The sequence below is a fragment of the Parasteatoda tepidariorum genome, chromosome 11 (assembly GCF_982258835.1).
Source record: "Parasteatoda tepidariorum strain Cologne lab strain chromosome 11, Ptep-v5.0, whole genome shotgun sequence".
Classification (NCBI taxonomy): Eukaryota; Metazoa; Arthropoda; class Arachnida; order Araneae; family Theridiidae; genus Parasteatoda; species Parasteatoda tepidariorum.
Genome location: NC_141765.1, coordinates 63,809,239 through 63,822,602, shown reverse-complemented (window position 1 = coordinate 63,822,602; position 13,364 = coordinate 63,809,239). Strand labels below are relative to the sequence as shown.

The following is a 13,364-nucleotide window of genomic DNA, read 5'->3' as shown; positions in this document are numbered from 1 at the left end:
AAGCATGGTTAAAAACGCATAAATGCAAAACTATATAGTTTTTTTTAACAATTTGCAACCATCATTTGTTTCCTGAATGTAAAAAGAAAGTTTAATGGACATTGGAGCTAGTCTTTTCGATAATTAATGGACACTGATGTTAGGTTGCAATCGAGTTCTGTTTTATCAAATGAGTTTATCTGGTTGTTTTACCCATTATCAGAGATGAGAAATACTTGACACTTTTTGTGTTATGCAGCTTTATCATGCATTCATCTATGCGTGAATGAGAGTATCGTATTCTAATAGTCCAGGGTCACAAATTAGGGAGTGTAAGACACTGGAAACTCTTCATATGTTGGAGGAAACATTAACTTTGGGGCTCGAAGGCCTGTTCTACCGGTCATAAGACTGCAGATTCGCTCTCTCCGGTTTAATATGCACGCAGCTGCAAGGTATTAAATGACTTAATTAGGTAGGCCTAGTTACTGTGATAAAGTTCTGGTTGTTTAACTATACTTGGTGAAAGCATTTAATAAGCTGTTTTTCTCACAATTTTATCAATTTGAATACCATCTTAGTTATAGTTATTTGAATGTTTTGTTTTAATATATTAAAGTAAGAGTAAAATAGATTGTTACTTAACCATTTTTTTCCGAGAAATTTCTAACAGTGTACTATTGACTGAGTTTACTATTCAACTCAACTGCTTAGTTCCTAGAAAAAAAAATTAAATAATACAACTACAAGTGAAAAGACTTTCGGGGCATCAATTAAATAATAATACTGCTAATTTTCGCAGTATTTAGTTTTGGCTCTCCTTAATTAATAAAATTATCTTTTCAAAAGTAAGTGGTGCTTACATCCCTAAAACAAAAGGAGTCAGTGGACCTTAAAAATATTTTTTTTAATTTTTGTTACTAGAAATCTAAAGTTTTCGTGTTCATTATTTATTAAGATTTATTAATGCACAATGTTCCATTAAAAACAAATATTAAAAGTTGATGGTCTAAAATAATAACTTAAGGGCAATTCAATGTCAAAGACAATTAAAAAAATTACTTTTTACGAATATTTTTTGGATACAAGCATTAATAAAATCTTCTTTATGTATTCAAATTTTGTACAAAGTTGTTTCAACCATTATCATATACTTATAAATTGATTTCTCTCTCTCTCTAAAATAATACTTATTTGTATGATTCACGTGGGTACAAAGGATAGGAGTTGCCTTGATTACTTTAAATTGTATGTAATTATAAATGCTGGTCACGATACATTTTTATAGTGTTTTCTTTTTTTCATAAAACTTGATTCTAATGTGATACATACGAAATGCTGCTTAAAGTTTTTTTTTAAAAAATATGTCATAATAAAAATATAAAGATCGTTTCAAATTTCAATGCAACCATACACATAATGATCTTTTTAAGAATACTATATTTAAGAGTTCTTGAAAATAAAAATCATTTTGAAAAGAAAAGAAATCTTTTGTTTTTAATTACAAATTTCAAACATGTTTTGATTTTGTTACTTATCATCTTCTTAGGTTTAAAGTTTTGCATTTTTTAGGCTAAAATTAACATTTTCTTGTATGATGGACCTGTACCGATTTCCTTTGGATTCTCAAGTGTGTGCTATCGAATTAGCTTCATGTAAGTTTGTTTTGTACATTTCTTTTTACTACTTTAAAAAATATCCCAAAAATTGAATTCCTAAAAAATTTTAAATAATTTTCTACCGACACTTAGTGGAAATATGAAAAGACTTTTATTAACAAGAGATAAGTAGAACTCAACCAAATCGGATTTCTATATTATAAACAAAACTTGGAAATAAAGAATTTTTTAACTAGCGAACAAATATTTTTATCTATTTTCTTACAACAAATTTCAAATAATCATCAATATAAACTTGAATTTTTATTCCTGATCTATCTACATTAAATTAAAATTGAAATGTAAGCTTAAAATATCATTATAACAACATTAATTATAATATAATTTTTTGCCTCTACATTTTCTTATTTTCTTTTCGTGTATCACCCATTTCATTGCTCATGTAATCATTGTTTGCGATAGATTTTCTTTTGATAGAATTTTATCAAACCGTGTCCATTATTTATTTGAAAAAAGCAGCACAGACATAAATAAAAAAGCGAATAATTCTATCAAAGTTGGGTAAATATCAATGCAAATAATATAATATTCAATAAACATACTTAACAATATTTTTGAAATTCTATTTTCTGGGATCATTAATTATTAATAGTAATACGTTATCAATTTTAACAGTTTTTAAACAAATTTATAATGGTAAAATGAAATGTCATTTTTCATATAACATGTCAAATATTCTATACATGCCAAAGAAATTGCTTGATTCTACTCTAGGTTCTAAAAACTAAGTGTAATTTTCCTTCACCATCTGTTCCATTTTTTTAAAAAAAAAAAAACACTAGCGTTTTAAACATTACTGTCAACCATTTTGAGTTTTTAAAAAGTAATATTTCATATGGTCGTCTAATAACTAACAGGGTCTCTTGAACACCAGGGTATCAAATTTTAAAGTATAATGCAATATGATAAAATAATTACTTTTATCATATTGAATATTCTATAATATATTGCTATTGAATATTAAATTAAAAGAATGTAATTTTGCAAAAGTAAAATACAACAGCTACAGGAGGGTATTTGCAAAAAAATCAAATAAATAAAATTGTACAAGATAAATTGCATATAACTATAGCATAAAATAAAAAATTTTAAAGTATAAAAGCTATTAATATATTGGTAAACATTATTTTTCGGCTACAAGAAATTGCAGTAATACCGTTAAAAAGATGTGGAGACATTTAAATTTAAAAATTTTTTCTAATTTTGATATTTATAGTAAAAAAGAATATAAAGCTGTTATATCTCTTTAATGATTTAGTATACATGTGTTTCTGGATTGGAAGGATGCCAAAAGTTCCATTAATATCTTTATAAAATTTTATCTGTTATATTTTTTTATTCAATTTATTTTCCCAATGGTTATAATTTCATTTTGCGCTTACAACTTTACATAATGTGACAAAAAATATTTCCTGAAACTGATATGCGAGCAAATCATATGACGGTTAAGTAGTTTATTTCTGGGACAGTTTTTTTTTTTTTTTTTGCATGGGAGATGAGTTAAAATTAAAAAATCGTTAAACTTTATTTATGCATTTAGCCGAGCAATAATCTAATATATTGTCTCATTTGAATGCATATTGATATAAACAGGTGAATAAACACTGTAAATGACTGACTCAGTCTGAAAGTAAATATTAAAAATACTTTTTCAAAAATAAATTGCCCTTTACTGCCCTACACTTTCCTTAGAATTTTTTTAGAAAATTATTTTACGTATACTGTGTTCAAATAAATCTAAATTTTGCCACCACGTGTGACTGAAACAATATGTAATAGCACTTCCATGATAGTTCCCCCTTGCAGCAAAAGTATGGCGCCATCTTGAAATAAAGTTTTAACACAATTGTAACTAATTCTCAGTTGAAATGGACAATTATGTAATACAGACGTAATGTTCATCGCCTGTAAAAGTATGAGACTGTCATTAATATACTTCCAAGTTCAAATTCAAATTTATTACTTTTATAATAGCAATCAGTAAAAGGTGCATTTTTCTTCAAATGATTCATTATTACGTTCAAATTGCTAAAAAAATATCATTTGTTTTATTTATACTTATATGTTGGTAACAGTAACGCGTAAAAGTCTCCTTCCATAAATTTCTCTTAAAATTTAAAATTGAATTAGTTTGCCCTTCAAATCAAGCATTGTGTTTCCAATAAACGGTTTTTATACTAATATTTCTTAAGATTTAAGTTATGTTTATAAACATCGAGAAGTTGAAGAAAGATGTAAAAAACATATTGTCCATAGACTTTTGCGTTGCACTGTTAACTAAAGTTGGAAAAAATAAAAACCTAATTTTAATTCTTAATTATATCTAGCTTTTCACCAAATTAATAACTATTTAAATAAATTTTGAATTATCGATAAAATGAACAAAATTCCATCAAATTACATGAAAGCAAATGTCAAGCCACTTTTAATATTTAAATCGAGTAAACAATTGACTGGATTAAACGCTAAGCAATTTTTTCCATCTACTAACTGAACTTCCAAACTTTTGGGAATCAATTTATTGTGAAAAGTTTGTGAAAAAAGATTTTATTCAAAATATATTACCTTTTTAATAAGTTTAGGCTCTTTAGACAAGCTAAATTATTTTCACCGTATAAGTTTAATTCAAAATTTAAATTTAGTTTTTGACATGCCTAGTTGCTTTCGCAGAATGATACTACTCATCAGAAATTATTAACTAATTTTGTTTTCAGCTTTTTGAGGTGTTGAAATTAAAAAAGTATGTATTACATTATATTTTGACTGAAAACCTTTTTAAATAAACTGCTATATTTCAGCATGCATTTTTTAAAAATATATATTACACTAAAACTATTTAAATCAAGCTTTACAAACATTTTAACGATTATTTATTTTGGAATTATATTCTTACTAGATTGATTATTAATTATCGGATTGCTTCTAGCTTTTGGTCATATTAGTTATCGAGCCTGCGCTAACTCAAACACATAATCAAAAACATTTTGCAATTTTTATGACTTTTGCGCAAAGTCATGAAAAATGGTAAAAATATTTTTTGTTGGTGATTTTTTTCCAATAGTAGCAAAAAAAATACAGCAATTTTTATACTAATCAGATTTAACTTTCGAAAGTAAAATTATCTTTCCAAAATCTCCAAATTATATGGTTTGCTTTATTAGAAACAACAGTTTAAAGAAGTCAGGGAAAATTGCAACCTCAAATAAGTGAACATTTCCAATTTTTAAACAATCACTGGTTTTTACGACGCATTTTATTTGACTGAATGATTAAAACATAACTATCTAGGGGTAATTCTTATTTTCATGAGTTGAAAAAATAATTAAAAAGATTATATAAAAGCTATAAAATATTTTTATTCAAAAAAGATAATTTATACTTTTTTGAAGCAAGCAATTTAAAACTAAAAGTGTGCAGTAAAGTGTAATTTATAAAAATAAAGCGTGAGAAACAATCAATAATTTTTATATCACTTAATGCTATAACTAAATTCCTATATTTTTTTACTCAAACTAAATAGATAACAGAAGATTAAAACTAAATGTGAATTCTTACACACAAATATGATTCAAAAAAGATTAATTGCAAGACAATTCCATCTGCGCATTCATAACAATTTTCAATAATGAATTTGAAAAGTTCTTATCATTTTGACTAAAAAATGCATCTATTTTGTTTAATGAGAGTCATTAACCCAATTATCCTTTCTGCATTTTATCTCTCTTAAACTCTTTTATAAGACAGAACTATAAAATGGCCAAAAGTATTGATTTAAGAAAGTTTCAAGTAATTATGAATGAAAAATTAAATAAACTTTCACGTTGATTGCTTTCAAATTTTCAAACAGATTAAGAATTGTTTTTAATTTAATTATTGCTGTAGCTTTGTGGATCATTAATTGACTGTTTAAATTTTCTTAATATTCGAAAGTGTTTTAATAAGTTGTTTATTAGATAAAAATTAAAAGAAAAACTTCTAAATTTGACTAGATTTAAAAAATTCCCATATTGGTATAGCACGATTTGACTTCTTTGAGAAAACTCTTTTAGATTGATTTAAACTCAATATTGATAATAAAATATGAATGACATTTTAATAATTTATTATTCAGAAATATTTTATCATGATTAAGGAATGCTGGCGCGATATTTTGTCATTTTTGATGAACACAATATTTGACGAAACTGCTTTCACACTCTTATATAATTCCAGTGAATTGAGGGAGTCAATGATGTTTCGAGGCCTAATTAGGTACTCATGTAAGATAAATATTGCTCCAATACTTAGCCTCTTTCGCAACATACAACTTTTATGTGTATATGAAGTTGCATGTTTGTAACATGCAACTTTTATGTTACATATGTTTCAGTGATTCAAATGCATTCGATGAAGCTTAAGGGAGTGAATATAGATTGCCTGTCTGAAAAGTAATGTTATTGATATGATTAAAAAGCGTGTATTCATTCGATGGGTGCGAAGCATTGAAAAGTCAAAAAAATCCGAGCATTAGTCCGGAATTTTTCTGAACTTTCAGCTGCTGGCTTTCCTGTATCAAAAACTTGGATGTTGCTACGTTATTCAATAGAAAAGTAGTGTACAGCAGTGATATTTCAGTAAAAATTTGTCTAGAGACTCAACGCTTTGAAGATTTTAAATAAAATAATCCTGCGTCTCTAAATCTTTTCCAAAGACATCTCTAAGCATCGAAGGCAAATAGATTCCATCATTTTATCAGCTGAAAATATTTTCAACTACTTACTTTTCACAATAAATCTTAGAGGAGAAACTTTTTAGCAATAAAAACAAAATAAAACAAAACATATTTTGAAAACATGAACAAACTAGCTCAAAAACAATTGCAGTAACATTTTAGCGAGTTGAAAGAGAACTGCCTTAGAAATGTAGCATCGGCGGAGAGCTGTTCACAGAATGCAGTATACGCTACTAGCAATTAACATTCCGACATTAAAAAGGCGGTATGTCACACGGTTGTAATTTTCTGAACGAATAAAACTTCGTGTGCTAAGCAAATGATTAGATTTTCAGCACAGTCATGCAAAGCAGGTGGCAGCAAAGATACCTAAAATTTGCATAAAAGCATAGATTTGGCAACAACTTCGTCATACTCAATTTGCATTTGAACGCTATTTTCGACAAGAAAAGAAGTGGTAATGTAGTATCGTGTAAAAAATAATTTAAAAATGATAAATGAATAAAAAAAACTTTAAGCGCGTATCTGACTTTGAATGAAGAATGATTATTATCTACTCGGTTTGCAATTCACCATACAGCACTATAGCTGCTCGCTTCATCCGAGAGCATTAACTGTGAACAGAATTTTAAATCAATGGGTTCAAAACGCTCATAGAACGAAATTTAAACACTCTCTGCTACTAACAGCCGAAATGGCAGAAATTGTATCCACGTAACTACAAGAGATAGCACAATCATATTACTAACAATGATTTGAGAAGTAGAATCATTTGTAAGAAAACAAAATTTTGCTTGAACGATTTGACGATGCAGAAAAATGAATTTTCAACGTGGCAACCATGGCTTCAGTTACCCTTGTCACATCCCCCGTATTCACCATTGACTCTGACCTAACGCGAACTCCCAGTTCCAAAACCCCCGGTTTGGAAACTTTGACCGACAGTTCAAAAGCGATACCACCATTATTTTTCGACCGTCGTTTTCTTAACTGCGGGTTACTTGACCTGCAGTTACAGGAGGTAGATTGCATCCCGGCCGTAGATTTATATCTGTATTAACAGCGTTTGTTTTCAATTTTCGCTGCTTTTTTTTTTGTTTTTCTTAAATTTCTATTAAAAGAAGAAGAAAAAAAGATTGCATCGAGTAATTAAATTTGAATCTCTCTTTCACTGGTCAAATAAAAAATATGTTTAATTTCGTTTTCCTAACTGACTTGTATTGATGAGCAAAAGGATCCGAGCTTTATTATTATGAATTTAGATATTTTATTATTATGGATATCATAAAGCCGCAAGCAACCATAGAAATGTAACTGAAATTCAATTAAAAATACTTTTACTTCATACAATTATTTAGTACTTTTATTTTACACTATGATCAAGGGGATTATGCTAACATCATTATCATACTTATTCGCGTATTTTTAATCTTTTTTTTTCTTCCCCTTCATAACATATAATCGATAACTTAAACCATTGAGAAGAATTTTTTTTTTTTAAATTTTAAATGAAATTGTATATAATAAACTTCTTAGTACAGATAAGCATAAATCAACACATTCATATTATTCAGAAGTTATAAATGACTACTATTGTGCTGCCATCTGCTGATGATAAGATAGAATCGACGTCTGTGATATAGTGAATAAGATAACTATTTTTTTAAAGGAAAATGTCATAATCGGAACATATATTCCGAAACTTTAAAATTTTAAAAAGAATTATGCCTTTAAAAATTTAATTATTTAGATAATTATACATGGAAATATATCAGTTGTATAAATGCCCCATATGTCATAAAGTAGTCAGGCTATATAAAAATTATAACTAAAGACGGGCATTTCAATTTCATATAGTTTTAAGCAATAAATCTCTTCCAAATGATCCTATTTTTTCGAAATATTCAGCAGATTATTTTATGCTTATAAAATTCTAAATTTCCTGATTTGCAAAATTATTTGATGCAAATTATTGTGTAGTTAAAATGTTACCTCGGATCAAAATTTGCATAGATTAAGTAATATTTGTTTCAGCATAATTTCTAATATATATTTAAAATAATGTATCTGTTTTTAAATTTAATTAATAGCTTTATTTTATGGATTAAAAAAAATTTAAATTCTCTTCGTTATCTTCATATCTAAATATTGCACATTATTTTGGAAGTTCAACTCTAAACTATTTTAATTTTTGGGCAAGATCTATCCTCTCGATAGATATTATCGAAATCTAAAAACATTTAATGAATTATATTCTTTTTTAAATTTTATATTTCTTTCAAGTATCGATTGTTTTCTTTCTTTTAAAAAGGTAAGTAAAAGTTAGTTAAATTATTTACAATCTTCTTACTTACACTATTCATTTGAATTATTGTAGCCGAAATCTTTATTATCCACGACTTTTTTTTCGAGTGAAAAATTATTTAAGTGCTGTAACGACTGCTAATAATAATTTGAGAAATATATATAGTATCTTCTGTAGAAGATATTAATTCAAGAAAATTTAATTTTCATTTTATTAATAAGCATTTATTTGATATAAATTAATTATAGTTACATCGAGTAAAAAAAAGGATCTTATTAAACAAAAAAAAAGCAACCGAACATCAAAATAAAGAGTTATTTAATTTTCATTTTATTAATATATTTTCATTTTATTAATATTATGGGTATGCTATATTTTTTTGAAGGCAGGGCAAAGATATAAATTAATTATAGTTGCATCAAGTGAAAAAATTGACCTCATTGAACATAAGCAACGGAACATCAAAAGTGCTATTTTTGAAAACATAAATAAATAAAAAATCTCCTTCTTCATATCCGCGTTTGTTCAAACCGGGGAAATCTGCAGGTTAAAAATACAAAAAAAAGAATCGAAATTTAAAACAATTAAAATTATCAAACTAAAAAGAGCAGAAATATAAATAAATACCAACGAAGTAAATGAACAAACACTCGTTTACTGCGCATGCGCGGTTACTCTAACCGGGAATATCTTCAGGTTAAAGTTAACTCTGGATTAGAGTAATTCGCAGTTACGTACACGGTGAAATGAAATTGTGGACTCTGGCCTAGAGTTGCTCTCATAAAACCTGTTTTGAGCTCTGACTGAGGGTTAGGGTTAATGGTGAATACGGGCGTGAGTCACAGACAGAAGTGTTTTCAGGGATGTGATTAACGACAATTCTAGAAAAAAGACTGATGGTACCTCAGACGAATCCAGATTATGTATATATAATATTACTAGCACCAATCATATTGAGCAACATAATGGAGAACGTATGTCACAAACGTACGTTGGACATTGTCATGTTCACCCATCACTTGGAATGATGTTAAGGTGCGTCATTGAATACAATTGTCAATCACTACTTGTTTACATTACAGATAATTAGAACACCTACCATTACATTGCAGACGTGATAAGGCACGTTCGGATATTTCTTCCAGGCCTAACTTATCAGCAAGAAAATATCGACAGCATGTTGTCTATTCTGTTTCGATTTCTGTTGATCCATATCATTTGCAACTGTAGTCACGTCCAGCACATTTTAACAAGCGTTGAATAATTGAAAACGCAAGATCAGTGGTTTCCAAGTTATTGTTGCATCACGATTCACCAATCAATCCTGCCAATGAACTGGAACATTGCCATGAAATTGTATTACTGAGGTCCTTAAAAATGTCCTACAATGTCTGTTAAACAGTGAACAATGCGACATACATATCATGATGTACAATGAATAATGCCATTTATACCAGAAGTGGCAACTTCAGATGCTGAATTCCCAGGATTTGTACATTCTAACGTGGTATAAATTTAATTACTTTTGTTTTGTTTTTTTCCACTATGATATGTGAGTCCAATAAAATCATTCTTTCACTTACCTTGATGGTGTGGCAATTTTAATGACCAGAAATGAATTTTCAAATTAAAAAACATATTATTTAAAAACCTGGCAGAACAAAACTTCTTCACAAACAGCTAACCATAACATAATTTCAAAACACTTCGTGGTTTTTTGGAAAATTACCTATTACCTTGTACCATTAACCTTACCAACTGCACGCTTAATTTGACCCACCCTCTAGTATTTTTCTAGTATTAGTTATTTTTCACCAGATAAAATACTTAATTGATAATAGCTGAACTTAGCTTATCTTACGAATCAAAGCTAGAAATTCATTGACAATTGAGTTCTCAAATTAGTTAAAAAGTATACAGCCAGTAGATGTGTTTGGTAAAAATATTTTTGGCTTAAAATATGAACTTTTAATAATCAAACAAAAAGTTTATTTATTTCCACTTTTCTAAGATATTTATTTTAAAAAAATACAAAGAGGTACAAAGTTAATTAGCAGATATATACTCTTATAAAATTTATGCTCTATTAATTATTTCTATTATTTTTCTGACATTTATATCAATCATAAAAGTAATCAAGGTTCTAATTCAGAGGGAAATTCTGATTAGAATATTATTCAAAATTTCTATCATCCCAATTATTGGTTTTCCCTCCTCAACGTCTATTCAAATTATTCTTACTTAATTAAAACTAGCATAAATTATAATTTATGAATAATATATGCACGCATTATGGCTACGGATTACTTTAGCTTTCATTAGATTATTTACTTTTAGATGAGTCTTGAATTATTGCGTGATACTTTTTCGTATTTCAGACAGAAAGAGCACGCAAAATAATACTTAAAAGAGGATTGAAACTTCTTTAAATTTTTATACTATCCTTAAAGAAAAAGAATTACATTTCATTTTATACATTAAATTCGTTTCGTATTTGTCTGAACAAAAATGTACAAATAAGAAGTAAAATTTACTGAATTTGTGTCCAAACTTTGAAAAAAATATATATAAAACAGAAAAAAGGGGAAAATTCATACTTAAATCTATTGATAACAATTGATGACTACTTTATGCTGTGCCAATTTTTTATTACTTACAAGTTTCCTGAAATTTAAATTAAATGAAAAATTGTTACAAAAATTTAGAAAACTACCGTCATTAAAATGAATTCTCACATTTCAAAAGAGTTGGTCCAATTTTATTGTAAATATGTGTTAAGGAAAAAAATATATAAAGCAAAAAAAAAAAAAAAAAAAGGGGAAAAAATACTGCTTAAGTCTATTGATAGCAATTGATGACTACTTTATGCTGTACCAATTATTTATTACTTACAAGTTTCTTGAAATTTAAATTAAATGAAAAACTTTTGTAAAAATTTTGAAAACTGCCCTCATTAAAATGAATCCTCACACTTCAAATAAGTTGGTCCAATTTTATTGTAAATATGTGTAAGATTACTACATGAAATTGGTAGTTACAAAAAATCATGACGCTTTTGTGGATTTAAATCAACTCGTCTAGAAACAAAAATCGAATTTAACAGACATTTCAGAAACTTGTTAAGTACTTATAATTAAAAGTACTTGCTAAGTACTTACCAGAAATGAAGGAAAGGTGTGATATAAAAATATTACATATGAGAAATAAGGTACTTTGCATTTTGCCTTAAATTCTACAATTAGTAAAGCATGGAATCATTTAGATATTTGAAAAAACGTTTAAAATTGATTCAGACACATTCGGAAAGGAAACAAACAAAAACCAAAAACTGAACAAACGTTTTCCATATTAGTATCCATAAAAGGATTGAGAAATTAATTTGCATTGCATTATATTTTAATATTCTTCGCAGTTTTTCAGATACCACAAGCTGTTTATGAACATTTTAAATAATCAAACCATACACAGTACAGTTTCTTCAGTAAAGTATTTCTGACACCAAGTATCATTCTTAATAATATTCCTCTTCAAGGTAGTTTTAATAAAGATATTTGCTGCTTTGATGAAAAAAGTATTAATACAAGTGAACACATCAAAAGTTGTTCTGCAATAATGTCTAAATTTCCAATATCTATGCTAAGCAAAAAGGAAGAGCTGTTAAAAAAAAGTAGAAACTACGTAGTCATAAAGTCTCACCAACATTTGTGCAAATAGCTTAGGTAGTTGGTTTTCTTTATAAATAAGCTGTATAAAAAAGCTGTAAAATATAAGTGAATTAAGAAAAGGATGTTTAAGGTATTGAATTTTTTTATTATTATTGAAATGCTGACAATAAAATGCAAAAAGCGTTTTTCAATAAAATCATACAATGTTAAAATTTTCATTCTAAAATTATGATAAAATAACTGGCAGCTGTCTGTCCATCCGATTAACCGTTAAGTTTACGGTAAAGAAAATTTTCTTCCTTTATGGTTTTGAAATCATTTACAAAAAGTATGGTTATAAAACCATGAATACAAAACTATACGGTTTTTTAACCATTTGAAACTAGTATTTTTCAGAAACGTTAAGAAAAAATTATGTAACTAGACATGGGAGCTCGGCTTTTCGTAAGGCAATAGGCATTGGATAGTGCCGGACACTGGAAATTCTTTATGTGTTGAAGGGAATGGAAGAAATATTGTGATGTCAACACTAGGACTCGAACTCAAGTTCTGCCAGTCATGAGATTGACAGATAAGCCGCTCGGCTATGATATGTACTCTTTTGCAAACAACTAAGTAACTTCATTAGGTCGTCTAGTTAGTGCGTCAAAATTTTGGTTGTTATACCGTATTAGGTAAAAGCAGTTAATAAACAGTTTTTCTCAAATTTAACAGTTTGACTACCATTTTATTTATGGTTTTGATTAAATATGGTATAATAACCATTCAATAAACTGTTATTTGCCCATTTTTTCCGAGAAATATCAAACAGTGTAGGTTATTTTTGCTTTTCAACCATAGAAAGAGTGTTTCAAATTTTAGAAATACCGAATTGAATGCATAATATTGCTCACTAAATAGATTTTCAAAAATAAGTCAATTTTTTTCATAATCATATATTTTTATTGCTGATAAATCATTTATGTTAAATTAATAAAACTTGATATTTTTTTAACCGAGAAAAAAATATATATTAATTTATTTAA

At 27.5% G+C, this 13,364-nt stretch overlaps 1 protein-coding gene across 1 annotated transcript in view; it reads left to right on the top strand.

Moving 5' to 3' along the window:
• LOC107456705 (glycine receptor subunit alphaZ1-like) overlaps positions 1-13,364 on the top strand; it is a 150,074-nt gene that overhangs the window by 108,601 nt on the left and 28,109 nt on the right. Inside the window, exon 5 of the mRNA XM_016074642.5 lies at positions 1,552-1,634. Within this exon, the coding sequence (XP_015930128.2) occupies positions 1,552-1,634 (83 nt within the window). The remainder of the gene's footprint in view (positions 1-1,551; positions 1,635-13,364) is intronic.